At 41.3% G+C, this 16,658-nt stretch overlaps 2 protein-coding genes and 1 long non-coding RNA gene across 8 annotated transcripts in view; 2 read left to right on the forward strand and 1 right to left on the reverse strand.

The window, feature by feature from the left end:
• Nucleotides 1-4,224, forward strand: part of rasgef1ba (RasGEF domain family, member 1Ba) — a 119,295-nt gene extending 115,071 nt beyond the window's left edge. For all 3 annotated transcript variants that reach the window (XM_071483948.1, XM_071483949.1, XM_071483951.1), the window contains 2 exons: nt 1-73; nt 2,546-4,224. In XM_071483948.1, the coding sequence (XP_071340049.1) occupies nt 1-73; nt 2,546-2,570 (98 nt within the window). In that variant the 3' untranslated portion in view covers nt 2,571-4,224. The remainder of the gene's footprint in view (nt 74-2,545) is intronic.
• On the reverse strand, nt 48-15,649 carry LOC139624661 (uncharacterized). Of its 3 annotated transcripts, none has more exons than XR_011691708.1 (5): nt 14,574-15,649; nt 14,278-14,492; nt 4,317-4,387; nt 1,081-1,130; nt 48-242 (listed from the first exon to the last, which is right to left on the reverse strand). It is a non-coding gene; the product is annotated as an uncharacterized lncRNA (long non-coding RNA). The 3 variants fall into 3 exon arrangements; XR_011691707.1 differs by having other exon boundaries at nt 1,081-1,133; XR_011691709.1 differs by lacking the exon at nt 1,081-1,130 and having other exon boundaries at nt 51-242.
• The window catches only part of prkg2 (protein kinase cGMP-dependent 2), a 27,268-nt gene continuing 18,977 nt past the window's right edge, over nt 8,368-16,658 (forward strand). The window contains exons 1-3 of one of the 2 annotated variants that reach the window (XM_071483946.1): nt 8,368-8,618; nt 9,347-10,028; nt 14,468-14,634. In XM_071483946.1, coding sequence (XP_071340047.1) covers nt 9,406-10,028; nt 14,468-14,634 — 790 coding nt within the window. In that variant the 5' untranslated portion in view covers nt 8,368-8,618; nt 9,347-9,405. The remainder of the gene's footprint in view (nt 8,619-9,346; nt 10,029-14,467; nt 14,635-16,658) is intronic. The other variant, XM_071483947.1, reaches the window with a different exon arrangement.

Raw genomic sequence — 16,658 nt, forward strand, 5'->3', positions numbered from 1 at the left:
CACTGTATCTGGCATCATACGAGAGCGAAGGTCCTGAGAACAACATGGAGAAGGACAGATGGAAGTCTCTGAGGTGTGTATGACCCCCCCCCCCCCCCCATCTACCCGTTTCCCTCTTCACACTCACCCTCAGGGGTTTTGAGTCTTTCAATCACGGCTGTCAACCCTCATCTTTTCCTGCCTCCCCATTGACCAGGCTCACCCACAGGGATGTAGGTCACCCTCTGATGCTGACCCGCACACTATCCAATAAATGCATTACACACACACACACACACACACACACACACACACACACACACACACACACACACACACACACACACACACACACACACACACACACACACACACACACACACACACACACACACACACACACCATTCTTCTTGGTCACACAGTCGCTTGCTATGACACTCACAAAGGACATCAGTCATTTTCACACAAATACATCTTGTACACACACAGCACACCATACCCCCTCATCAGACAGCACCGTGTGTGTGTGTGTGTGTGTGTGCGTGCGATGAGAGGAAACTGTCTTTTGCTCAGTCGGCTCTCGCTCGGTGAAGAAAGCCCCAGAGAGCTGACAGAGGGATTTTTCCTCTCGCTTCAGCATCACATGCTGGAGTTTAATTGACGCAAACTGAGTCGGGGACGTTCAGTGTCTCCGGAGGATAAAACTCAGCGCTCCTGATCACATGTGCTCATATGGTCATATCACTGCCATTAAAAGGTTTTAGGTTGTTAAACCAAACATGTAAAGAGCTGCAGAGTTAGAGCCACAAAGAGCAGTTGGAAACCCTGATAAAGCTGATAAATAAAAAGCTCAGGTCTTAATTTTGATTAACATTGATATAGTAGTGTATGATTTATCAAATAGCAACAAAGAAGCTGACCATCTATCGATCTGTATGAATTGAAATATTTGAAAAGACCCTACATGGTCTGATATTTCCCTCAGGAGTGAGTGGAGACACAGAAAACGGAGCTAGGAATAGAGTGAAAATGAGACTTGGGTGGACACTAACACCACTGCAGGTGAATGCTGTGTTGTGCTTGCAGGAAGTTATCCATACCTGCATGTCAGGGCTGTGTCAGTCAGCTTGATGTGGAAGTCTTCTCCTCCCTACTGGCCAGAAAATATATATATATATATATATATATATATATATATATATATATATATATATATATATATATATATATATATATATATATATATATATATATATATATATAAAGGAATGAAAAATGAATCTGTAGAGTATATTACATGAGCAAAGCTGTCATTGTTTTAAACCGCATTTAAACCACTTTTATGTACAGATTTTATACATTTTTTTTAGGAAGACTTAAGTTTAAAAGACCAAAATACAGCCAGTATTTATGGACAGTGAGCACATGACTCAGATCTGACAGTCAGGCTTCAGGTTGCCAAAAACTGACCCCACACACCCCCGGCCACCCACATTCAGACCCATGAATCAGATCTGTTGGCCGGGGGCAGAGGTGAGAGCAGGTTTTGGATCCAGAGCCTTGTGAGTGTTGGGTAAAGCCCAGCTAGGGTGAATCCACTCAGCTCTGTGTGTGTGTGTGTGTGTGTGTGTGTGTGTGTGTGTGTGTGTGTGTGTGTGAGATCTCACGTTTTCTGATCACCTGCCAGCCCCCCCCCCCCCCCCCCCCCCAATGAGCTTTGCCTCTGCTGTGACACAACCTGTCACTTTATTCCATCCGAGCCGTGTCAGCACAACGTGCCCCCGGCCTCAGATACTCACACATTGCTGCCCCCCTCCCCAAAAAAAGAAAATCCACTGAAGTTAAACTGTTGCTACAACTCACTTTCTGCTTTTTAACTAAACTTTAACTGAACTCTATTTTTCTTGGTGGAGAGAAAAGGTTTTAAGATCTTGGTGACTGTCCAAGATTTTTAACTTTGGGCACACTGTAAAAAATAAGTAACTTGGGAAAACTCAGTTGTAAGGCTAATAAGCTTTTGAGGTTCAAGCCCTGAAAACCCTTTATAGACTGGCAAAGCAAACCTCCATAAAATTTGTTGATATTCACTTATGTCAAAACCATAGTAATACACTATTGCTATGATATATTAATCAAGTTTTATTTTTCCCATACACATCCATCTAAAAGGTTATTTCTTGGCAAAATTGTGCTAAAAAAGTGAAGAATTAGTCAAGAGTGTTGAATTGAAATTTTACATTTGTTCAACTTTTTACAGTGTTGAAACATTTGCTTGTTTTCTCAGATAAATGCACTCAAATAAAATTTGGATATGTGCTGATCCAGATAAAAAAAAAATTTGGGACACTTTTTAACTCTTGCTGGAGTAAGCTGCCTTGAAATGTGCAGTTCTGCAGTGCACCAGTGCAACTTTTTAAAATTATTTTATTTGTCTTAAATAAATCAGTTGTTAAAACTAAAACATTCGGAGGATTGTGCAGCTTTAGTAGAGGTATAAATGCTGTGAATTCTTTGTTACTCAGCTTTATCTCTTTATGCTAACCAGTTTCTTTCCTCTCTCCACAGATCCACTCTGCTAAGCAGGGTCTAAATTTCTTACCTGAAGAAACCAGATTGAAGACAAACCCCTGACAAGCAAGCCGTGCCCGCTCAGCGCCGCTGTTGTCCAAACCAAGTATCCCCGTGTTGGAAGGGAAATGACAATCTCTACTTTGGCTGTCGAGGACCTTTTGTGTTCCCTCCAGCTTCAGATTTCTATTAAGCTCTGCTTTTCCTTACCCTCTTGCTCTTTGTGCTGTATATTTCAGGACAGATGTTTTTTTTCATCTCTTTGTATGACTTTGTAGAGTCTTTTTTAAAAACGAAAAAAAAGAAACCTTCATGATAAAAACCAAGGGAGCTGCTTTTTCTTGTCCGAAGCATTTCGCCCTGATAAACCTTCTGTGAGCGTAAAGAGTCGTTGGGGTTGTTTGCTCCCCGACACTTTTCAACACGTTTTTCCACTGAAACTACAAAGTTAGCTGCTGGTTGGCTAACGCAACAGAAATGCTACTCTCTCTCTCTCTCTCTCTCTCTCTCTCTGGTTCCACAAGCCAGCACTCTGTACAGAGAAGTCGAACCTTAACCCGCTACACTGTTGTGCATCTTTAAGCTAGACATTAATGTAGTTTGGTTTCGTCTCTTTCCTTTGTACGATTCCTGAGTATCTTCTGCTTCATGAGTCTGTTTGTGATGTGTAAGAGAAAATGCACTGGATGCGTTTTAAAGATGTAACTGAGGTTTTTTTTTGTTTGTGTTGTATAAAGTTGTGTCATTTTTCATGAGCAGGAAGCAACATTTCCTTATTGTTTGACTTTGACCCACTCGTGGCCTCAGTATGCTTCAAACAAATAGAGACATAACTAAACTTCAACCAAAGTGTTTCTCCTCTGCAGAGCATCGAACACCCCCCTTGGTTAGGATGCTGTTAGATGCTCTGACAGGCACTTTGTTTGAGGCATACCGAGGCCCTCAGCCGTGAGCTTAAATGGAAGGTGTGATGATGTGTGTTTCCTGTCGTTCCTGATAATCGGTGTTAAAATAGCCCGCTGCCGCAGAGAAGATTAAGCCAGGCTGTGGGCTAACAGTCATACTTTCCCCTTTTTGCTCCTGCTGTACCTGCTAATGTAGAACATGAGTGTGGTTGTGCTGCCCCCTGGTGGTTCAGTCAGAAAAGTGGATGGATTTGTGTGGTTGAATAATGTGAACTGAGGATTTTCTTTGTTTGAACCCCTCACAGGCTAAATAATATCCTTTGTTTTTATTTTTCAGATTATCAAAAGTATAGTTTCTTCCCTGTTTGTTTTATTTATAAATCTATGTGTAGTCCCATTATGTCCTCATGCCAATATGTAATATTTTATTGTTATTTAATTTTGTACTAGGTACATAACATGCTTAAGTAGTCCTCAGATATTGGCTTGATTATTATTTTTTATACATGTTTGTATGAGACACTTATTTTTAAGGTACTAGCTCAGATTAGGAAGTTAAATACATTTGACTGATGTCTGCTTTGCCTTGAATGCCCCTCTCACCACAGAGTGCTGTTGTGTTTTATTGTGTACAGACTGTATGTTTCTTTTTCCTCATTGCTGTGTTCATCCATTTGTATTTGGACTGTTAAAATCGAATAGAGGAACAGTTTATTAAATGAGTTAGTTGTGTTTAAAAAGAGAAAGTTAATAAAAGAATGTTTGAAATGATCAGGTGACTGTGTGTTTGTCATTTTCTGAGAGTCGATTTACCTTTTAAACAGTATGTATGCAATACAATCTAAGCTTAAAGGGCCACTTACTAGTTTTTTGAAGCTTTCAACTGCATCTCAAACTTCTTCAGCAAATGGAGTCGGCTCACTTGTCAGATAACCTGAGTAAGAGAGTTAAGAGAGAACATTACCTATTAACATACATACACACTTACATAGTTAAATACAAACATACATAAATATATCCATATGTTCATACATACATAGATACTAACATACACACATTTACACACTTATATGCTTACAAAGTTACACACATACTTGTATAAATAAATATATACATCCACACGAACACACATACATTCTAACATACACACATACTTACATACGTAGATGCTAACTTATATACATACTTGCCCACATACTAACATATGTATGTCTGTATACAAACTTCTATAGATACATACATATATTCATATGATCGTACAGCCATAACACACACACACACACACACACACACACACACACACACACACACACACACACACACACACACACACACGTACTTCTATCTTTGTGAGGACACTCATTGACATAATGCATTCTCTAGCCCCTTACCCTAACCTTAACCATCACACCTGAGTGCCTAACCCTAACCCTAACCCTGACCCTGACCCTGACCCTAACCTTAACCTAAACCTAATTCTAACAGTAACTCTAAAACCAAGTCTTAACCCTCAAAATGTGATTTGAAGGTGTCTCAAAAAGTGAGGACCGGCCAAAATGTCCTCACTTTCCCAAAATATCCTCACTCTGTTAGTAAAATACTTTTTTTGGTCCTTACTATGTAGCAAGTACAAGTACACTAATACATACATAAATACATACATGCCTAGATACTTCCATAGACACATACTTACATACATATATTCATACATACATACATCCATATACACACACATACATACATATATACCTGCACATATTCTTACATACATACACACTAACAAATATACATACGTACAAACTTACTTGTATACATACATATGAACATACTAATATATATACATACATGCATACATACAAACTTACATACATCCACACATACTAACATACATGCATACTTAGATACACACACATATAGATAATTATACACATACTTTCTTATATACATACATATATTCATATGTTTGTACATACATAAACACATACATGTGGTATAATATATATATAATAATAATAATAATAATAATAATAATAATAATTAGAAGAAGAAGAAGAAGAAGAAGAAGAAGAAGAAGAAACTTAGTGACATACATACTTTTCACTCAACAATGCTCTTTGTTTGGTAAATCAAATATATGGAGGGAGTAAATTATAAAATTATGTTTGAGACAAAACAAAAACTTTATGATCAGTATTTGAGGAAAACAGATGTAATGTGGTTTTCTGCTGATAGTTGCATGGAGGCAGATAATAAAACACATATCTGGCTCCACCAAGTGGCCGAATGAAGTTAACACAACTGGGTGTTTGAGGTGAGACTGAGGTAATCATGAAGTGAGACAGCACACAGCACTAAACTGACTGTTTCTAAATTAGACTACACAATATAATTACATCTTTTTTACATCTACACTGGAGCTTAAAAACCAACATACTGTAGTGTTCAAAGTGTGATGCACTGGTGTTCAAGTAACATCATAACCCACAGCATGGTGGAGAATAACAAGCATTCTGCTACACTCCAGTGATGATGCTCAAAAACACTACGCATATCTTTGGCATGAAACACACACACACACACACACACACACACACACACACACACACACACACACACACTCTATAACACTAAAATGTCAATAGACACTATGATGTATTAATGTTGTCACACTGGTCAAGAACGTTATCACAACACATTGGTGTCAGCAGTTAGTATGAAAAAAAGAAGACAATGATGACAGTCAGCTGCTTCCAGCCCGACAACTCCAAAAGATTAAAGAAACACAGGCCTCATCAGTTCACACCAGAATGATCTCATTTTTCTACAAACCAAACCACAGCCAACAGAATAATCGGAACGATGCCGTAAAGATGAAGATATATCATTGTATACTATATATGCCCTATTACAAAGTCTCACTGAGGCATTTCTGAAGAAAATACTGTGCATTATGTGATTAAATTTACCAGTAGTATGGCATTTGAGGAAGTACAGAGTCATCATTGCACAACAACAAATCAAATCAGTGTGTTTCCGAATGAATCGGAGGAATCAGAGCATTGATTAACAGGAGGGGAAATCGGAAAAGGAAAAAACACATTTCTCTTACACAAACTGTATCTCTCACTTTGGATATTCCTCTACTTTATACTTTTTTCTTCTGTGTCACTGGACAATTTATATTTTACACCACTAAAAACTATTAAAACACAACGTGAACCGGTCTGAACCCGTAGGCATGATAATGGGTCACAATAAGACGATGCTTCGCTTTGAAGGATCAAAAGGTGAAAAGAGTTAATATCATACTACACCATGACCTTTAAATGAAGGCGTGCTATAACATTTGGAGGCATTTTAAATATGAAAACCCCAGCAGCAACACATGAGGAAACGTTCTCATGTTTCAGGTGACACGTTACCCTCTGGCAACTGGAGGTCAGAAACGACAGAGAAACACAGAACCTGGCCTTCTGTTCAAAATCAAAGACAAATCAAAAGTCACTGCTGGTTCATTGTTAGCGAACTGGCATAAACACATGTAAACATGAGGAGAAAACTACAGCACACAGGTTCAAAGCCAGATCTCCTGGCTGGGAGACGAGTCAATTCTTCCAGTCTGAACATGTGTGCTGCCAGATTGCCCTTGAGCAAGTGACTGAAGCTGTACTCCACCACGAGAAGGCACATTCTACACTGTCAGCCAAATACCCTCAGCATGAACATGTTCACTCCTTCACAAGTGCGTCTTCAGGTCAGCGGCCGGTCTCTCTGATTGCTCTCAGGTTCAGGGTCGGAGTCAGTGACCTGGATTATGATTATTTTGCGCTGCAGATGAATCAGCTCTGGCCACCTGCCATTATTGTTCTGTGCCCGTCAATGGAATCTGCTGCAGGCCAAGCTGCTCGGCCAGCGTCACACACAAACACTGGGAAAACCAATTAATCATTTCTGGATGTGAAGGTCTGCAGCTTTTGGTCCAGACTTTAGCTTGTCCAAAAAAGTAAATGCATCACATGAAATGTGATTTATGGCCACATGAAGTCAAAGACAGGATTATATATTATACAGTTCACTATCTTGTACCTATCTCTCTCTATTTTGATCTTTTTCATTTCTGTAAAGTGGCTGTAATCAATATTTTTATATTAACACTGCATCAAATGATCATCATTTTAAAGGGGTTGCTCAAGGTGACAAACACAAGCTCTGCAGTTCCCCTCAGCTCCATGAAGCGTTTTACCGTATTCAGCTCATTGTTTTGGTTTTACAAACTACAGATAACAGGTAAATACGAGATGGTGGAGCATTTAGCAGCTAAAGAGCCAGATATTCTAAGATGCCAAGACAGAGTTAAAACCAGTGAGATTAATAGAGTTACAGCCCAATTCATCAGGCAGACAGAAACAAGTCTGCTTGATGTGTTAATGAACTGTTTCATAACGACTTTATGACTGATGGTAATATGTCTAATGTGAACAATGTGTTGTGTGTTTTTTCCTTTATAAGTCACACACTCTCATGTCTCAGAAAGCTTCCTGATGTAAGATACAGACATTTATTTCTCTTCTTTATTTGGATACTTCTTTTGACTAACTCATATTTTAAGGAGCTACTGTTTTGCATTTGTCACATTTAGTTGTATGTTGTTAGGCTCTTTGTTGGTTTTAAAGGTCCCTTTTACCTTTTTTCCCTTCTAATGAAATATTTGACCTGATTGTATCAGAAATGTTTTTTATTTTTATCACTGTATTTGAGTTTTTGCTCATTTTATGGCACATATCCTGGCCAGGGCAGGCTTGAAACACCATTCTGATCTTAATGATGATTTTCTCCTTGAATAAAAAGATTAATTTATATTTTTATTGCAAAAATATTAAAAGTTTTTTATTATAACGTATCATTATTGAGGTAAACTTTCTGACACACTGATGTACGTCGCTCACACCTGACCTGCCAATCACGACCGGTCGGCGCGCAATCGGGAGCGCGCAGAGCCGAGCCGAGCCGAGCCGGAGCGGGAGCGCGGCTGAGGCAGCGGCAGAGGCAGGAGGAGGAGGAGAGGACGCGGAGCGTTGCAGAGGGAGCGGGTCTGTGCTGAGGCTCAGATGTGCCAACAGATCAGCTGCTCTCTTCCTTCACAGCTCGTCTGAACACGGCATCAGGTGAGAGCCCAGATTTCCTCTGAATCACCCCCCCCCCCCCCCCCCCCCCCCTCTCAGGAGGGAGGAGGGGAGCGGGGAGGCGTCGGGAGTTGCAGGTGTGTGATCATCTCAGATGTTTCAGTTGGTAAACGAGGTGCAATTAGTTTTATTCACCTTCACACCAAGAGAAATGTCGGATTTGTTCCTACAAAACGAAACGCCCTCAGCTGTTTGTCGGTAAACCTGCTGCTGGAAATGTTTTCTGGAGGCATCAGGACAAAGGACGCACTGAGGGGACCCGCAGTAAACTCCCTGAGCAGGTCCAGGGAGGATTTTGATTTTCAGAATAAAGTGTAGGAGACCAGTGTGATCTGACATCCACTCAGTGTATCCCAGGAGGAATGTGGTGAATGAAGTCTACTGTATGTGTGAGTGGGCGACAGACCCACACAACAACAACAGGATTGTTCTCTGACATTTCCCCCCATGTCCACTCTTACTATGTGGAGAGGGACATGGTTTACAGATGCAGTTGTTGTGGTGAAGTTGTTATTATCTTCTTATTTGGATAAACTAGCATTTTTATCAGCTTCCGGACCAGCCTTTCTGTCACTGCTATCATCAGAGCAGACAGGGAGTGACTGTTGATGTAATGTAATACTTCCTGCCTTCTGAATTATAAATGAAGACAGAGTCACTGACCATTATATACTGATTTGCTCTCTCTCTCTGTTTTTCTCTCCTCACAGCGTCGGCTCCTGTTTGAAACCTCACTCCCAGCTTCCTCAGACGGACCCTTTCATGCTAAATGTCACTGTGCTGCTGGAAAAGCTCGCCCCTCTTTGATAACTCTTCAATCATTCCCGCAAATATTGACACTCCGTCTCCTGTCTCCTCAGGTGATATCATGGGGAATGGTTCAATGAAATCAAAGCGTTACAAACACACAGACGGCTCCGCTGCTTCCTCGAACGGCCGAGCCCACAAAGATCAGGGTGGTGGGTGCAAAAACTCCTCCCTGGATTCCCTCAGGGCCCGGGTGGAGGAGCTCGAGCGAGAGGGCAAGAGGAAGGATGAGGAGCTCTGTGCCAAAGAGCAGCAGATCAGAGGTCTCCAGGAGCAGCTGGCCAAACAGACACGAGCTCTGGCCGAGCTGAGCGAGGAGATGCACAACAAGTGCATCCAGCTCAGCAAGCTGCAGGACGTGATGAAGAACCAGAGCGCAGCCTCTGCCAGTGCGGCGTCACGGCCTCCCTCCATTAAAGTCAGCGGGAAGAGCAGCCCCAACCTCAGTGTTCGCATCAAGGAAACCCTCAACAGAAGGAAAGGGGCCAAGGCTGGGGTGTCGGCCGAACCCACATCCAGGACCTACGACTCCAGCAGCCTGCCCAAGTTCTCCTTCGACAACGCCCGGGTACCGAAGGATGCAAGGTGAGGTGTCTGTCTCTTTTTTACATTTTTTTTTTAAATAGAAGGTTCACAACACAGGCTGAGGGATAAGGAACCAGACAGCAGGCAGTGACAGGTTCACGATACCCTCAGGCTCAGTCCATCTCAGCTTTAAAAATGCAAGCAGCAGCAGGAGTGTGCGGTAGATGGAAGGTGGGCAAGAAGATTCTAGTGCTGATGACGTTAAAAAAAACCTGGTCCAATATTTTTCAGCTGCTCAGTGACTTTAGAAGCTAGGACTTTTTAGATATAATCAACATCATATCCAGTGTTAATCTATTTCTTCATGACAAATAGCAAAAAGCATTTGGACGCCTCTTTTTTTTAATCGCAGGACCGCGGCTCTAGTTCCCAGCTCTGACACTTCCAATGAAGAGAAGTCTTCATGCAACAGTATACAGTATTTTTTAGACATTATTACCCAGCTTCATAGCAATAGTTTGGCCCTTTCCTGTTTCAAGACATACAAAGCAGCTCCATAAAGAAATGGCTTTCCCAATTTAGTGTGGAAGAACTAGACTGGCCTGCAAAGAGCCCTGACCTCGACCCCGCTGACCTGTGTTGGACCTCACTAACGCCCATGTGGCTGAACTGGAGCAAATCCCTGCAGCCAGGTTCAACAAAGACTGACACCAGAAGAGTGGAGGGTGTTACAGCAGCACATTAATGCCCATGGGTTTGGAATAACATGTTGAAAAAACTCCCCACATACTTTTGGCCATAAGTTGCAGGTTTGGCCCCAACATGAAACTAAAAAACAGCCTTTTCAGTTTTTTAAGAATGTGGTGATGTAGCCTGGTTTACCCAACAGTGATCATCTTCGTACCAGCTGGTTTACAAAGACATAAACTCAAATGTATTTCCTGTAAAAACAGGATGTCCACGCCTCTATCAAATAAAACATAAAATTTAATTTCTCCTGCATTTCCATCGATTAATGCTACCACCTCTGTCACTGTATGCCCCACCCCTCCAGGAAGTATGGTATATCAAATTAAGGAAGTAAGTTGATCTCAAAATGCTGCATCATGGGAACGTTAAGGCTTCAAGCCTCATAAAAAAAAAAAATTAAAAAAAAAAGGATATTAAGGATCATTTAAATTGACAAAACTTGCTCAGTAATAGCAACAAGTACAAACTGAAGAAGCAAATATGTAACCTGCCTCAAAAAAACTCATATCATAGATACAAACAAGGCACTTTTCCTCATTCACAGAAAAATATAGAACTAGCAGAGGTTGAACATAAGCTCATAATTAAATAAATCTTTTTAAAAGTACATCATATAAAGTAGAGAAATAAAGACGCTTATTTCAGATTAAACCTCAAAATAATTGATGTTAGATACTGAGCGTGTGTATGATCGGCCCCCTAGTGGCTGTGAGCAGAAACCGCCACTGATCCTCTGCCTATTGCTGCTGTGTGTTGGGTGCTGCTATGGTTGTTTTGTATTCCAGGTATTTATGGTGGTGTCATGGTTGGTCACATGACTGATGGTGATGATGTGAAAGAAATCAGAAACAACTGCAGATGCCGCAGTGATAAAGGCAAGAAAGCTGGAAAATATTTGGGTAATAAAATGGGAATTTGGAGTAAAGTTGTGTGGCACATTTTTGATAAATCTTAAGATACACTGCACTTTTTTCAAAAGAATTTCCAGCTGCTTATATTTAATTTGAGTCACATCTACTTTACAATTCATTGAAGAGAAGGAGGGGCTCTGAAAAAGATGCAGAAATGTATATTCAGAGAGTTTATTTCCCCTCATTTTTCCTCTTTAAATCCGTGGTAATGAACATTTCTGCTCTGACAAGATCAGCCATCCACCTGACAGGTGTGGCAGATCCAGATGTTGTTCACACAGCAGGATTATTGCACAGGTGTGCTCGGGGCAGGTCACAATAAAAGGCCACTTTAACATGAGAAATAAACCCTCTGTGTGTAGAAAAAAGTCTTAGCTCTTTTATTTCAACTCATGAAAAATGGGAGTAAAAACTGAAGTGTTTCTACTTTAGTTCAGAAAAGGTTCTGAGTCTCTAAGTGAAGACATCTGAACTGACTGCTCGGTGTTGAGGGGTTTATCAGCTCTGACGAACCCTCTGTCATTACAAGTTAAGAGAGTTTTATTTACAGTTTCCCTGAAGGAGCTAAACGATCTACAAGATACGACAACTTCTATTCTTACACACACAGCCTCACAACGCGCTGACAGACTGAACCTGTGTGCGCTGCTTCAAAGTTCAGACAAAGTCTCTGTTGGCTCAGCAACGACCAGCGGACGCCGGCGCAGGGACGAAAACCCCGCGTCAGTTCCCCCTCAGCACTCTGCAGACCAGTCAACACATGCCGCCCACGTCTCTTCAGCTCCCCCTCCTCTGATGTGGCCTTCAGCCACTTTTGTTCTTTTGCAGCTTCAATGAGAACGAACACAACAAGTGCTGAGCCAGTTTGTCACTGTAACACAACCTGGCAAAAAAACCCAAAAACACACAAACAGTCATGTTTTCACGTTTGTTTTTGTGAGGTGACAGATTGATTAGCTTCAGATCCAACTTAAAGATCTTTAATGTGCAACCTCTTGTCATTAGACATGATTTACTGTGCACTCAACCAGCTGTGTGCAACACAAAGCATTATTTAATGCGAGCAGGGAGTCCTGTTTTATTTTCCGACATGAAAGCCAAATTGTTCTGATGGTACAACGTGAACACAGCGCTGCAGTGAATAAATGTGAGCATGCTGAGTCTCCCTCTCTCAATCTAATCCTCATGTTTAAAACATGTGTCGCTAATAAGCCCGGGATGGATTATATAACCCAAACTGATGGAAATGAGGCAGTCTGGGTCTCTCATGCAGACTGGCCCTTTGAAGAAAACTCGTCTCCAGCGCAGCTCGCTGCAGAGTAAAGACACAGCCAAAGGTGGGAGGAGAGGACGCGAGCTGAAAAACAAAGAGCTGGATGTCGTCTGCTCTCGTTTAATAAAGCCCCAAGTGATAATTTATTACACATGATAAGGTGGGTAAACAGACCACCCACCACCTGCCCCGCTCAGCCTCATGATCTACAGTTAGCATTCAGCCGGGGCTCTTAACCTTTTCCCTTTACTGCTCCCCAAAGCAAGTGATGTCTTCTCCTCTCAGGCCTTCGCCGCAGCTGTTAAAATGAACAATGGTGAACTTTGACAGCTCATGATGATTTTATGTTTTCACCGTTTTACGTGATTCATTGTCGGAGGGAGACCAGCGGCTGCAAACAGTCATTATTTCACAGGGGAGACAATATTTAACACAGGCCAAAAACCTGGTGAGTAATGAGGATGTGGGCGTCGGGGGGGCTCAGGATCGCACCACGTAGCTAAAGTGGGAGAAGAATTTAACAAACAATACATTATAGTTTATTTAAGGAAAACTATCAAAAACGTTACGACGGCTCCAACATGACTATTTTCACCTCAGTAAAATAATCTAGCACTATAAGTAATTAGTGAAGCACAGTCAAGGCTGTTTTCTACTGTGGCCCTGAGAGCTCAACACACTGCAACACAAAAAACAAATTCAGAAAACATCTTCATCAGTTTGACAACACATGTGCTGCAAATACTCACAACACAACACAAGTGTTTCCAGGGGACACTAAAAAGTGACGAACCTGCCTGGGACACACTTGTTCAATGATTTGTGTCTTCTGAAGTTAAAATCACTGAACAACACGTGTGTCCCAGACCTGGAAACACTTCCACTGTGTTGTTACTATTGGCAGTGTGTTTGTGTGTTTGGTTGTGTTGTGTGTTTCTGTTGCACATATCTGCAGTTTTGAGGATTTTTGTTTTCAGAGTTGGACAGAAAGAAGGAAAGGAAAAGATAAAAAGAGGAAACAAAGGATAAAAAGATAAAAAAAAGACTCAATATCTACATTGTTGTCTGTCTGTAAATGTGGAGCAGTCACACAAGATGGAAATACTCTTGTTCCAGTACTTAAAGTGAGTGAGTACAACACTTGATTGAAAATACAAAGTCACTTTTACTTCAGCCTCGAATATCCTTAGTTTTTAACCTTAGTTTCCTTCTTCAGATTCTCTAATTTTTTTGTCTCACATCCCTGACAGAAACATGATAAACGAGCCTGATGCAAACATTTCCACATCATGAATGAAAAATGTGATGTCCAAATAGTAAATGGACCGATCCACCACTCAAAGCACATTCACACAATGTTTTTTCTGTTACTCACACTCAGTGCCTCAGAACACCTCCACAGGTGGACTGGAGGAGACGGGAATTGAACCGCTGACCTTCCCATTAGTGGAGAACCTGCTCTGCCTCCGGAGCCACAGCACACTGCACATCGTTCCGTCCTGACGCAGCGCTTCTTTTCACAGTGAAAGTCACATTCTCTCTCTCCTCCTCGTCTGTGTTGACAGTGTGAAGAGGCTGCTGACAGACGCCCTGAACAAGAACCAGTACCTGAAGAGGCTGGAGCTGCAGCAGATCAAAGACATGGTGGAGTGCATGTACGAGTGCACCTACCAGCAGGGAGAGTACGTCATCAAGCAGGGAGAGCCGGGGAACCATCTGTTCGTCCTGGCAGGTGGGTTCAGTCCTGGTTCATCTTCATCATCGTCATCGTCTCCGTCTGGAGTTAAAAACGTCTGAAAATGAACTCACACACCTCAGACTACTGCTGATTACAGAGGTCTCACACACACTGCAGTTAAACATCACATGACATATACTGTCCAATGAGAAGTGAGAATGACAGGGTGGCCAACTATATGCTATGAAGAGGTCAACACTGCAGCCTGAGCAGGTGATTTCACCTCTGTTAATCAGTGGGTGGAGTCTTGTTCGGACTGTTGGCTCTCAGCTGGCCACGCCTCCTCTAGAGGCTGAAAGAAGCACATCATGTGAAAATCCTGGGAAATGAGGAGTGTCTTCAGGCTCTGAGCACATTTATAGAAAACACAGTTTGCATTTCACACAAGTGCAGAGCAGATATCACCAGGGAGTCATCTGTTGTTATTGTCATTACACTGTACAATTAAACTAAGTGTCTTCAGTCTATATAAAAAATATAAAACAATAAATATAAAACAAACAATAAAATTTTAAAACGAACAATAAAAAGTGTAAGAATGGAGGATGTAAAAGCAGAAGTATGTGCTCAGTTACATTACACGCAGGCACACTGCACATGATGATAATGCACATGCTTCGGTTATTATTGCACTTGCACAGCATAACACTGAGGTTATGAAATCATTATAGCCTGAATATTCAGCCGTTACGTTGTCTAATGGCACTTGGATAAAAACTTGTCAGGACCTGTGGCACCTTCCAGAGGTCAGCAGGGTGAAAAGATGGTGACCTGGGTGAGAAGAGTCCCTCATGATGTTTGTGTCCTGATGAAGACAGCAGGTTCTGTAAATGTCCTCTAGTGATGGTTGCTGAGTGCCAGTAATTTGTTGGGCCAGTTTTATGACTCTTTGAAGAGCTTTCCCATCTGCTGCAGTGCAGATGGCGAACCACACCAGCACGCCATAGATAATACTTTCAATGTTGCAGTGATCGAAGGCAGAAGCAGCCCTGCATCAAGCAAGCTTTTGATTGGCTCTACTGCCCTGCACAGATTAATGGCATCAAAACTTTTGTAAACCTTTGCAACAGTTCAGACAGTTAAATGAATCCCTCTGTGTGTGTGTGTGTGTGTGTGTGTGTGTGTGTGTGTGTTCTGCTGCTCTTTGTGTGATAGTATCTTGGTGTCATGGTAAACTCAAATATAGCCGATTCTAGTCTGATAAAGCCATGTTAAAAAAAGAAGAAGAAAAAAAAACAGATTATTCTATATAATACAACGGTCATTTTTAATGTGACTTAAAACCAAAAACCAACATGAGTCTATTTTACCACCAAAACTGAATCCAAGCTTCTGCCTTTTTGATGAGACTCGTTATAAGCTCACGATTTATGATGATTATTCACTAATGAAAGCCACTGAAATAACGATGCAGACATCATGAGCCAGTGATTGTAGTCACATCAATGAAGTCAAAATCAGTGCTGCAAATGATTTCAGCTCAGGGTCACTGGTGGAGCAGGACCCTACAATACATGTTACATGGAACAGATGAAAGGAAGAAGGAGAGGAGGAAGGGATGGGTATTTGTTGTTGTTGTTTTCTTGTCTTGTATAAAAGATTTAGCAATTTTGTTTTTTTTGTTTTTCTTTTTTTTAAGCCACCACATACATTTTAGCAGGGATAGCCTCAATAGGAATTATTATTATTATTATTATTATTATTTTGCAGTATGACCCAGATTTAATAAAGAGGCTCTTAAACTGTAAAATTACAGGACATGCTGGACATAAACCTGCAGGTCTGTTTCTGCAGTTTTGTCATACAGCTGCTTGTTTGCAGGTGTTTTTACAGGTTTTGTCTTTATCTACTTGCTTGGTAAAATCATGAAAAGCAAAATAATTTACTGCTGTTCTGGCTAAAGGACCCTGATGAATAACCAGCCTTTTTATTCTTTATTCTTAAATGAACTGAAAGACACTGAAATGTCAGTAGTCCCATCCTGTAGCACGTGTCTGACTCCGGTCTCCTGTGTCTTT

The sequence above is a fragment of the Trachinotus anak genome, unplaced genomic scaffold (genome assembly GCF_046630095.1).
Source record: "Trachinotus anak isolate AG129_WGS33_773 ecotype Australia unplaced genomic scaffold, CSIRO_AGI_Tana_v1 ptg000008l, whole genome shotgun sequence".
Taxonomy (NCBI): Eukaryota; Metazoa; Chordata; class Actinopteri; order Carangiformes; family Carangidae; genus Trachinotus; species Trachinotus anak.